General features: G+C 42.2%; 1 protein-coding gene across 2 annotated transcripts in view; it reads left to right on the plus strand.

Moving 5' to 3' along the window:
- The window catches only part of LOC117392318 (AT-rich interactive domain-containing protein 3B-like), a 34853-nt gene that overhangs the window by 7948 nt on the left and 13811 nt on the right, over nucleotides 1-13094 (plus strand). For both annotated transcript variants that reach the window (XM_033990381.2, XM_055230363.1), the window contains exons 3-4: nucleotides 9021-9095; nucleotides 9337-9409. In XM_033990381.2, coding sequence (XP_033846272.1) covers nucleotides 9021-9095; nucleotides 9337-9409 — 148 coding nt within the window. The remainder of the gene's footprint in view (nucleotides 1-9020; nucleotides 9096-9336; nucleotides 9410-13094) is intronic.

The raw sequence follows: 13094 nt of genomic DNA on the forward strand, positions 1-13094 counted from the left end.
AAAAACGTTCTGACTTAAGATAACTCCTGTCGTAGCTGATTGCACAATGCTGGTGTTAGGGATGTAGCATTTCTGGCAGATCTGTGCTATGGCTTCATCTTGCCTAAGTCTGTTTCTTTATTTATTTTGCACTTTTTGATATTTAAGTTTCTTTTAGGACTGTTTATCCCCAGTCTTTTTCCGAATGGGCTGGCCTGCGCTGAGGAGGTGTGGAGCTAAGCAGTAAGACTTGTCTATTGTTAGTGGCTGTTCTTGGCTGTCTGCTGCCACAGCTTGGCTGAGCTCCAGGCTAGTGTCAGATCTGTAGGTGCTAACTGGGCCACTGTGTCAAGGCTCTTGGATAAACACAGCAGTTGACATGGCACAAAGCCATGAGAGTACAAGATGAAAGCTGTGGAGGAGGCTTCCCTTTCATTTTCTGCCAAAGAAATACTTGTACTTCCTCCAAAGTCTCGGCTGCTGCTGCTGGAGTAGTAGTGTTTGACCACAGTGCTTGCTCAGATCACATTTGTGTAACAATGTCTTTAGCAGATTACATATAGTTGGCTGCTTTTCAAGTTATATTGCAATACACATTTCAGTGCCAGTCTCTGGAAGTCTTGACTTCCCTCAGTGTTCACTTGCCATTTATGTTTGAAAATCTTGACTTATTTCAGTATCACCCAGATCAAGCCTGTATGAATACTGCAAACCCACATAAACATGAGTAGAAGCACTTATTCCAGTGGTCCTGCACAAAGTCCATTTTGTAGTAGAGTGATTCATTTACATCTGCTCCTGGGGTCATATTTTTCTTATGGCTATGTGAATGTGTTCACATGTACAGAGCTCAGTTTGCATGTACTCCCATTTATGTAATCGGTATCTATATGGTGCTGATAAAACATTAGGAATTCCAAAATGCTAAAATAAAAACTTTATTAAAAAGGTAACTTTTTTGCTAATCTGTAGAAGATCTGGTTAATAGACAATCAAATCGTGAATAGTACTATGGACCATGTCAACTGCAGACAATTATTACAAAAGCAGCCCTGGTAAATGATTGAAGAATGGCACAGAAGCATTAACACCAGAGAATGTTGAATGTAATCATAATTCATGTTTTCTGTGCCTTCATCTCATGGTTAACATGGTTTAATAATGGTAGTGGCAGATTTAGGATGCCCCAACCCCCAGTTCAACCAGCCTTGATTAGCCAACCATCTGGTCAAACAAAGACATCTCAGGTTTTCCTGCCCTAAATAAATGTGATTAGAAAACCTGAGGACGCTCCACTCTATAGCACACACAGGATGTGTGCTTAGAGCATTTGTGTGAGGAATGTGTGGCTGCTGCAATAAAACTCTGCACAACATGAACTCATGGTCCAGGCTCTTATTCAAACGCTAATGAAATCAGGAGTCATGCCTGATGACTAACCCTGATACTATACTAGTCCACCATGTCTACATTTAACATCAGTTTACACCATTTCTTGAATGTACCAAAGGGTAGTAATTGTTATTATTCCTTCAAGTTTAATTATTTGCTTTGACTACATACTAAAATTTGCCTGGCAAATGCATTTTCACCCTCACCTTATGTAGTGAAGGTGACATACAGTACACTTCATGTTAGAGAAGTACAACCTCACCACTTAAAATGATCAATAAGAGTACAAGTTGGAAAATGGGGAGAACAGCTTATTTAAAGAGCAATATGGACAACCAGGAACTTCTTTCATCAATAAATTGTCTTTCTTCCCTGCTCACACAAGTATATAACATGCCAGGTTTCATCTGGCTCAAATAGTGAAAGACTAACTCATGAGAATGAGATGTATTGGCTAGAACCTTTACCTGTTCTGGGTCCTATATTGATGGTAAATAAACTTCTGTGTTCGAACTGCAGCATTATGCCTCTTCTCTTCAACTCTTAGGCTACTACAATTTATTCTAAACAGTCCGATTCTCACACGAGAACTGCAAGGTCTTTATAGACAATCCTCCCATCTCTGTGTGAAAATAAAGGTTGTGATCATGCAGAGTCCAGACCTCTGGCCAAACTATGTGTGAAAATGATGTCTCATGCTCCCTGAACCAGTCGTTCACAGTATGACCCTGATGAATCCTGGCATTGTCATCTTGAAATATGCCTTTGCCATCATGGCGGAAAATCATCTATAGAAATCACCTGCTCATTTAGTTCTTTTTGATGAGCATGCAGTCATTGTGGAATTGTTTGTGGTTGTGAGTTGTTATACCTGATTTTGACCAGGTAGTGTATAATAGAGCTAATTACAAATAATCACATTTTTATCACAGTGCAGTACAAAAACATTTTAAGGCTGTCATGGTAGATTGTGCAATGGCAAGAAATATGAGGAATTAATTATCTTACATTTCATTATCTTCTAGTTGTTCACTCTGTGCTTCAGAACTAAACTCTCAAGGTCACCCATATGGGTTTTATTATTTCAGTATATAAAGAATTCTTATCTTATGCAATAATTTTCCTTATAGGTTGTAGGGTACATTCTACTCTCTTGGGTTTGTCAAGTAGAGACTTGGTGACTTGGTGGACCCTAGAGGTAATCTCCAGATGCGTGACTGGTTGCACCATCCCGGCCTGTGTCCCTGGGGGGTACTGGTCTGTCAGAGGTGGAATGCCCCTGCACACTTAACGCTAGCTGAGAGGAAACAGATACCTATTGCACTGAACAGTCAAATTGCTCCCTATCGATTAGACTCTTCAGAAAGCTGTGAATTGCGCTTATGGTTTGAACATTTGATACTGCTGATTTCGACGGGCAGTCATAACACTAACTTCTCTCATGCAGCACACCCCGATTACAATGGGACATTTTTAGCCTGAGAGTGCTCAACTGCCATATGCCAGACGTAGTCATTTATCCAACTGACTGTGGCCATTGTTGCATCTGCCGTTGCCCCTGTGTAATTAACTGGGATATGTTCTAATAGTAGCACAGGCTTTTGTTGATTGTGAGCATATCAAGTTCCTGGTTCTGTCAGTGTAATGAGAGTGTGAGCAGAGGCCTATCAGGCCTGTGCGATGTCTCCAGCTGCCATTAACATGGAGGTGAAGTGGATTCTAGCTCTTTGAGAGATGTGAGATATGCAAGGTATTTTTAGCTAACTCTTTTGACCCTTTGAGAAATGTCAATATCTTCAACTTGAATGCGCCTATTTTGGATTTTACATTAAGGTATTTGTATCACATATTAATTTGATAGTACTTGGGTTGTGTAACTGAGAGCTGGTTCCCCATCTTCATTTCTCAAAGTAAATCTAATGGCTTGAAATGCAATTGCATGTAAGGGGCCCATAGATTCAAGGCCTATTCAAATCTATAGTTGGCATGTGAAACTACCTACCAATGGTGAAGGAAAGGGTTAACCCATGGAGTACTGTATGCAGTGGCACAGATGTGATCCACTAAAATGTTTGCTCTCCCTGTGAAAGGGTCTTTGAACCAATGAGTGTGAACTTCTGGCCACAGCAGCCTATAAACGTTGCATTTGTGTGAGGCAGCGAAAGGGGCCAGCTAGTGTAATGGGGGATGGGCCTCTGCCTGTGGAATGTGGTGTCTTGGTGAAGGGGCCGGAGCTGAACAAATGTAGTCAGTTTATTTGGCAAACCAGACTTACTAGTTGCCGCAGACGTGTTTGCCTAGAAACTATAACTTTTCAGATCCACCCCTTTTTCTTTGAGTCGTGGGCCTCTCTGTATATTACAATAAGGCTCCAATCTTTCTTTCCTCCTTTAGCAATAGGGAATATAACATGTCAGTACACAACAAGTAGTTTGTCTGTTTTCAAGCCTATACATTTTGTGACCCATTGTTAGTTGCGTATTTTTGCTGCTGCTTTGTAATTGGAGTGATTAATGGAGGGAGGGGTGGTCTTTTTGCCCTGGGGCCTGTTTTTCAGTGGCCTGTTAAGAGGTGCACAACCAAAGCCAGGGCAGGTACTGACACGTCTCACCTCTGGACGTTTATCCCCTTTTGTCTCGCCCATTATATCCCCCCCAAAAAGGGAGACTTCTCTCTTTGAGCTCTTTGACATGACTGGACCTTCAAACATGATCATGCCCCAGTTCTAGTCTCCTCTGTGCTAGTTTCTTTTATACCTTACAGTACAGTAAGTCTTAATAAAGGGCAGAGGAATCAACATGGGATCAGTCTGGATGCAGTAACTCTACCATATGTTCTGAAGTGGCTGTAAGATTTACTAGTTGCACATGGAATCACGATTAGCCAGTCTTTGTCGGACGTAGTGTATGGGCCAGCTCACCATGAGATCCTTTACAGTAGTTAACAGATAAAGGCCGCCATACGCTGAGCTGAACTCCCACCTCTCACGCCCACTCCTCCATCAGCCCCTCCCCCGCAGTAAAAGGCACCATAAATGTTGCTTGGATTCCCGCAGAGAGATCAAGGCCTCAATTATTTGATATGGATTACAAAATGGCTACCCCCCACGATGTTTCTAAAGACCCAAGGATAGGAAGCAGATTCGCTTTCCTTGACAGCTTATGGAAGGATTATCTCGTAAACAAAAACAGAAGAGTAATATTGGATTTAAAAACTTTTGACAAAAAATAGCTGAGGTGCTTCCTGTTTTATTGCTCTAGTTGGCTCTGCTCCTCATTTTTGCTGCAGGGCTTGATTGTGATTAAATTACTGCTGTTATGTCTGTTCAATAGATTTCCTCCTCTGAACTGTTTTGACAGGCAGCAATTTGGCTAAAAAGATTAGAGCAGGAATAAGATGTTAAGAGTACCTGTGGGATGAGTGGGCTCTCCCATTATTGTGAGGTCCTGTGACTGGAATGTCTTATGTCTCCTCTTTGCTGAATTTGCCACTGGGCTCCTTCAGGGATGACAACGCTGCAGTTTAGCCCTGACTTGCTGCTTTCAGTTGCTATAGAGATATTGCTTGAATGTGCATATTTTGTAATCAATAAGAAAAGGTGTTTGTGTATACAAATTCTTGGTGACCACTCAGTGGGATCCAAGATGGTGCCACATGTGTCTGGAGCCAGCCTGCTGCCCTCTTCTCAGTTTCCCTGGCACTGCATGAGATGACTGAGGATGATGAGTATTGACGTGAGCTGTGAGATTGCGTCCGAAAGGGGCTGGGGGGACTTCCCTGTGTTTGCACATCCAGGTCTATTGATTTTGGACTTGTGTTCAATGGCTGCGGCCCCAGGGACTTGATCTGCAGCACGGGGTTGTGTGGGCCGGGTCACACACACACAGCTATGACAGTAGCTGAGAGTGGGACGACAGGGGTTAGAGTTGTAGCTCACGTCTAACTGGGCTTTAATATGGCCGACACGTGCCTCTCTTCATTAGGTCTTGTTTAGTCCATGTAGGATCACACTGTGAGGTGACAAAACAACTGTGCTCAGGCAGATCTGCTGTAACAGAGCTCATGTTTTCTACAAGCCACAGTGCAGGGCCTAGGGAACAATATTATTATATATATATATATATATATATATATATATGCATGTGTATATATATGCATGTGTGTATATATATGCATGTGTATATATATGCATGTGTATATATATATATATATATATATATGCATGTGTATATATATATATATATGCATGTGTGTATATATATATATATATATATATATATATATATATATATATATATATATATATATATATATATATACATATATATATAATATGCAATGTACTGACAATATTTAGTCTAATGTGTGTAGCATAACAAAATGGTCTACTTTTAAAATGGCACGTTAATAGTTACTGCTGTAGTGAGTGAGGCCAACCTACTACTTTGGACCGTTGGACCTTCTTTAGAAGATTTGGTTAACAGAAAATTGGTCTGGATGGTTAACAGAAAATTGTTGTAGTGATTATTATGACGCACCTGTGTGGGCAGGTTGATATGACCTAAAAAGTGTTATCACAGACTTCTGATGACTGATTTTTCAATATAATTAACGGTATACCTAAGGCTGTTATTTAAATATTTGTAGTTTTTTGTTTGGCTTTGTAAACCATGTGTTCTGCTTCCACTCATATCTTATCCCTTTCATTAATCAAGTTTTAGCCTCTTCAGAGCATCCAGTCATTGTTTAAGTCATTAGGCATTAGCAATTAGCCACAATCTCTGTCTGTCTCCTCTCACAACTTGTAGGAAAATCAACTCGGTGCATGCACAAGTATATGACAATATTACAAATTTCATATCATCCCCATATATATCACACTCTATCACCATATGCCCAGCCCTATCATCTATTCAACATTTTTAACACAATGGTATGCACTGCATTTTGAACTGCCAACAGTCCTCAACAGTTTTTGTTTTTTTTTTTCCACATTATAGTCTAAACTCAACCTCAAGTTGATTTTGAATACAATTGAGTTTCCTTTTTTTAGTGGCTTCTTCTAATATCCTGTTGGAAGTACAAATCACATGAGGGCTTTATTCAGAACAAGCCTCTTTATCTAATAACAGCCCAACTATCAAATTGGAGAAGTGCTGTCAACATCCTGAGCAATCAATGCCATCAACCCCCACTCCCTAAGCAGCAGCCATTAACCCTTCTTCTTCCTACATGCCTGGGCCTGCTAAAATGGTGGCTTTACTGCAAACATCGCTCTATAATAGCTGTGTAGAATTGCCCCCAAGCTACGTATCAACATTCAGCTAGTGTGTGGTAATGTCCATTGGAGGTGGAGGGGAGACCTAAAGGTGTTATCTGTTGTGAATATATATTGTGTATTGCACATGAAATAAAATGTTTTGTTTTTCTGTCTACTCTGTGGTTAATTTGCAGCTCCCCATCATGGCTTCTCATTGCACAATTTCTTATCCCTGATTGTGCTCTTGCACTACTTATATACCATAATGTGATTAGGGAGCCCACCGCCTGGCCGGTAAACCTGCTAACAACATAAGAGCACTGAAGGCTGCAGTTAATCCTGTAGTCTGTGTACAAACATGGTATGGATGTGAATACATAAATATGTGTATGGCAGACAGACATGCTGATGTGGTGTGGGACCTTATTTCTAGGTGGGGTTTTGCTGATGAAGGGGTCAGGAGACTAATCATAAGGAGTTGTCCCCAAAACAGTGGTATCCACTACTCAAGCTAGTGAAAAAGCACCATAGTGTTAACATTCCTCTGCTGACCAAGGGCCTTATTCAAGAGCCAACATGTCTATTCATGGTTAACTGCTCAATGTTCCGATTATTGCCTTTCTCAGACAACCCCTTTGGGGTTTTCTGATTTATTTATACATTATTTACCTACAGAATTGCCAGTATAAATAAACAAAGAGATACATATAAATGTGTATATTAGTTACACATTAACTAACATTAGTTAAATTACATACTTCAAACTAAAACTAACTTGTTGTAGAAATACATTGTAAGTGGGCTGATGTAATGTCAGGTGAGCTTGGTGTCTTGATGTCAGAAACACCTTGACCCCTCTGCTCCACAACACTTGTCCCTTAGGGAACTGTGTGCGTTTGTGGGTAAACACACTTTTGTGTTCCCCTAACAGTTCTGTTAACCAGGCCTGTTAACCAGCACCTATGTCCTGCACATACTGTATCTGGCTGGCTTTCTATTTGTGGTGTCTGGAGTATGTAAATTTATAAAACCCTTTTTCCTACAGGAAGCAGGCTAATTTGCTGCCTGTCCAAGGTCTTTCAAATAGCACTCCAAAGTGTTCAGTGTAAATGATGTTGGATCACACTGCATATGGCCATGATTGGATTTATCTCCTGCTATAGCCCTTATAGTGGTTAAAGGTTGACAGAAGTGGCCTAATGTACAAAGGTCTTCAGATGTATGATATACTTTATTGAACTTTACAGGACTATAAACATGTACTACTGTAGGTTATTAAGTAATGCACAACTGCCACTTGATTGCATTTTTGAGATTACATATTGACAGGTTTTTTTGTTTTTTGTTTTTGTATTCCATCATCTTTCCCTTCCTTTATCATCATATTACTACAGAACATTCTGTGAAAGGGGTCTTATTGTGTAATTATCACAAGAGAGAGGCTTGAGACTGATGAGTAGTTGTTTAGGAAGCATGAATGTTGACAAGCGTTACACGTTGGGAGTGAGAGGGTGAAAATGATTTGCTCTCAGGGGCCCTGACAACCTTTGGCCTGCTGGCTCTTGTTTCAGACCCTGTAATTGCCACTGACCAATGGCTCCTGGATGAAACTAGAGCCTTGGCTGAAGCTATTAACGTCTCCCTCCAAATGGATCTTGTTTTGATTCCTGATGCTTTTATAGGTTTTGTCTTTAGGAGACATTCCTGCTCTGCACATACCGTGCACCCCTTTCTGCCCCTATTTTCCTTCCTTCCCGTCTTGTGGGGCCATGCCCCCCTCCTTGTACTTACAAACATACACAGAGCCATGATCAGCCTCTCCACATGTGTGTGTGTGTGTGTGTGTGTGCACGTGTGCCAAAAAGCTACTGACCAGACCCCTCCCCTGGCCCCTGACAACCAGCTCCACTGCATGAACTTGGCCACCCGTCACAGCTGCGTTAAGATTGAGGGATGGGGGGCCCTTGTATCCAGCTGGGTTGGGAGACATTGGTGGGGGCAGGGCAGGCCAGGCCCAGATGCAGATGGTTTAGGTCAAATGGAGATGTTTGAGGATGAAGGGGGAGGGGGGCATGGAAGCTCAGGGGCACAATAACTCCAGAGGTTACTCCTCCAACCTCTGGAAAACTGCATTCTTTGAGCCTATGGACATATGACTCTGCTGTTGTTTGTGTTGCAGATTTTTGAATGTAGCAACTAGCAGTGGCTAGAGTCACTCACTTTTCATCACTTTTTTGTCCAAAGTTTAGAATTTCAACATGGGAAATTCAGTTGCAGAATACTGCATATGTACAAAGACATATAATTTTTAAATATTCCATGACATCCCATGATCCTGTGTGAGCTGAACTTTCTTATTTAAATATATTAACTGTGTTCTTTATTTCAGAATGGGAGTGCTGGGTGGGCAGATGAAGCAGACAGTAGCAGAGGAAGAGGAGAAGCCTCTAGAGACTTTGCAAAGGTGAGGGTGCAATGATGTTCTCACAGGCTAACTTGCTCTTAAAATGTGTTGATCCATGTGTCACCAAAGAGGGAGATACATTTAGGAATATTCACTTCATCCAATGTATAATGCCACTCTCCCTTTACATTTCATGAATTCTTAATGTCACTGTTAAGGCTGACAGTATCATAGTGAGACAAGCATCATCACAAATATCAGTCAACTCATATTGTACCAACCTGCCTCTCTGTACTTTCAGTTGTATGAGCTTGACAACGACCCCAAAAGAAAGGAGTTTTTGGATGACCTCTTCACTTTCATGCAGAAAAGAGGTAAGAGTAGTTTCTTGACTTGCTTGATGTTCATTAGTGTTAATAGCTTTCCTCTTTTTATTCCCAGTACTTTGGTTTATCAGAGACTAAGACCTCTGGCAGAATGCTAATTTAGTTGGCGAGTAGCCATCAGTGACGCCACACTTCCTTGACACTGCTAAGACCCTTCTAGCCGTAGCAACTAATTCACTCCGCCATCATCAATCAGGCAAATCTGTGTCCATGCAAGTGAGATGGGCCAAGCTATACCTCCCACCGTGAATCACAGTGTTTTTACAGTAGTGCATACTTAAGCAGTACATGTTTTGGCAAGCTTTGATGGGTGACTGTAGCTGGTTCGTCTGTGTGCAAGCTGTGTACTTCATAGTTGGTCACCTGGGCGATGGGCACTGCTATGTAAAAGAGTATGTGCGTGTGGGATTCCTGTGAGCACATGTACTGTTGCAGAGGACCATTCTCCACAGGTCTTGTTTGGAGGGTGATGAATTAAAGAGGGTCAGCGTGAGGGAGGGGGCCATTCTGTCAGGATCCTGTTAGCATCTCTGTCCAGTGGCAGACGCCAGCAGAGGCTGGCTGACCCCGGGCTCAGGCTGGTCAGACAAAGAGATCCATCAAGCTCACTAAAACGCCACATGACAGCAGATAATTGGCTGTCAAGAGTACACACACGATTTGATGTCTGCAAGATACAACTGGCCATGAATCCATAGCCAAATGAAATGTGAAATGTGGGAAGGAAGTGTCTGTAACTGCTATGTGACAGAGCACTGACCATCTTAGCTGGAGTAATAAACATAATTGTTGAAAGTGCATTAAATACATGCATTACACTTGAAAGGTGAAATAAAATAACAGACGCGGCATGAAGGTTGTGAGAGGGACTATAGAGACTTAATACAACAACTGCCCAGGTTTGAAGGCTATAATTTGAGCTACTCCAGTGCGAGATCTTCACCCTCCCATATAACAAGAGACACTTGGCTGACCTCTCCTGTCTCACAGTCTAGAGTGGGAGCAAATTGCTTGGCCGCCTTCCTCTTTGCAGCCAGTGCCAGGAGTATCAGAGATAAAAAGCGAATCCTGCCAAGCTCTTATTTATGGCACCCTGATTACAATGTATTTACCCCCGCCTTCCTTTTCAAGTTCCAGGTTATTGCACTTCCTAATGAGAGAGCACTTACAATGCAGTGCCTTTATAATTTAATGTCATTTGTTTGTGGCTTTTGTAAGAAGGCAGGATAAATGCACCTTTTAAGAGTTTTAAGGTGTGGCAAATCGGTTGTACAGTATGTGGTTGTTGTTCATTCCATGTGCGAGAATTACTAGATTGTAACATAATTGCAACGCTATGTGAATAATGTTTTTGTCATGTTTTTATATAGTTTTTTAAAATAACTAAATTTCCCATTTAGACTATTAATATCAATTTAACCCAGTAAAATGTATATAAGGCTAAAATAATGATGATTTATATGAACTTATATTGAGATAAAAACAAGGGCTTATTCCCTAATGTTACAAGAAGCTCTAAAAAAGCCAAATGGAGAAGTGCTTTTCCCACCTCAGTATGGGGCCTCCAGGCCTTGAGAGGAACAGCGGAAGGAAAACTTACGAGGGATTCCCATTTCCTGCCTTTGCGCTTAAAAACAGGCAACTGTGTGTGTGTGTGTGTGTGCAGGGGTGTGTGTGGGGGTGTGCATGCGTGTGTGCATTTGTTGGAGGAATTTTAGCAGCTGTCCTAAATCCTGTCCAGTGGTAAAGGAGGCCATTGATGCGCTCTGCATTTTGTGTCTTATTTCATAGCTTACAACTCCCCTGTCACACCAGACTAGAGTGTAAGGTCGGAGGGGGAGCGGGTTGTTAAACTACTTTGCCCATTCATCTTGTATTTCCATACACACACAATTCTTCTTGCTCACAAAGTTTAGCTGTAAATGTTCACTCTAAATTGAGACATCAGTTATATTGAATTGCATGGGCAAGCTCCCAAACAGCCTGCAGACTGTATGTGATAGAAAGCCAACATCATCATATCCATTACAGAGCTGACCCACTGGGAGCGCAGAGAGGGGCATTAACCACGTCAAAGATTTCGATTAAGCAGATGTGTGATTGTTTGTTTTGGTTTGACACCGGGCCACAGGCAGCGCAGGCACATGGGGGTTTTGGGGCAGTGAGTGTGGCTGCGGGAGCTACAGGAGCATGATAGCAGAGAAGGGAAAATAAAAGAGTGATGCAGCCAACTGCCTGTCAGTGCTGTCCACTTGAGATGATTAATGACCACAGCCTGTGATGGACAGAGCCAAAGAGACAGAGGCTCCTGTTCGGTAAAGTCAAGAAGGAGGGGTGAAAGGAGGGAAAAGCCTGAGAAAGTCCCACATGGCATTTGTTGTCATTTTGAACAGTTTGCATATTAACCAGAAATAACAAGGTGGGTTGTGCAAGTGGTGGATTGCACTGCCATTGCTGTGTTTACTTCATGAGTTGTGGTTATGTATTTTGAAACCCTCATGGCACATTTAGTGAAAGAATTTCCAGGAACAAGAGACATAAAACTCATTATGAAGATGTTTCGTGAGTTTTTGTGATGTGAAAAGCATTTGATCTCAGCAGGACAAGAGAGGAAGTCTTCTGGCTGTAACGCTGACACCAAGAGCTCTGTCCACACCAATTACAGCGTGAATGGGCTCTGGGGGATCCATGCATGCATTATATTACTCCCCCGGTCGGTCTAACACTAGCCCCCCTAACAGGCGGGCCCTCTGTACAAACACCACACTACAATAGGAACATTCTCTGGCTCTTTGATACAGCCTCATTTTCTTTAGCAGTAATACCACACAACTTCTGGAAAGTGGCAGCAGCATAGGCCTGCAGCAAAAACATAATTATTCTGTGTTAATTTGAACATTTTCATGATTTGGTATAGTTGATTTGTTTTCAAGCCCAAGTCTGTTTGCCATAAAATGAATGCGCCAATGAAATGTCATGAGGAAATTGCATTCTGTCGTCTCAAGTCTTTGTATCTGCCTGTCTCCATCCTCTTCCTCTTGCTCCACTCATTTGCCTTCCCCCTCTGTTTATTGTGCTACAGTTACAACCGCTGAAACTTGATAACGCCATGGGGGATAGGGGCTGTGGGCCACGCTGCAGCCTGCTTGAGTAAGGCTTGGTGGAGGAGGGGACTGGATTAAGGGGCCTCCTGTCCTACACCGAATGATTAATGATCTCCAAATAAGTGGAGGCCAACTTTTTGATAGACCAGCCCAGCACTGATGGACAGCCAGCAAGTGCCAGAGCGCCGCGTGTCTGCATGTGTGAAAAAGGAGGAAAAAAGGAAGCATCACGGAAAACCACAGTAGGAGATGAGGGCAGGCTAGGTGCCAGGGTTTCACATGGGAGGTATGAAGGCATTGGCCAGCTTGTGAAGACAATCACGAGCTCTGCTGGTGGAGGCATTTTGTCAGGGAGCAGAGCAGACTGGCCTCATAATCCAGACAGTAAAATGGTCAACATAACATACCATAACGCACTAGGAGCATTGAGCACTACGTCCCAGGAAAGGGTGGGAGCCTAAATGATATGTGAATTCAGCCACTAAGCAGTGGTTACTAATCATTGCCCTGAAGAAGAGGCAAAACTATGCTTATTTGGCATCCTCCCCTGCATATGTGATCAAAGATTT

This window comes from Periophthalmus magnuspinnatus, chromosome 3 (genome assembly GCF_009829125.3).
Source record: "Periophthalmus magnuspinnatus isolate fPerMag1 chromosome 3, fPerMag1.2.pri, whole genome shotgun sequence".
In the NCBI taxonomy this organism is placed as follows: domain Eukaryota; kingdom Metazoa; phylum Chordata; class Actinopteri; order Gobiiformes; family Gobiidae; genus Periophthalmus; species Periophthalmus magnuspinnatus.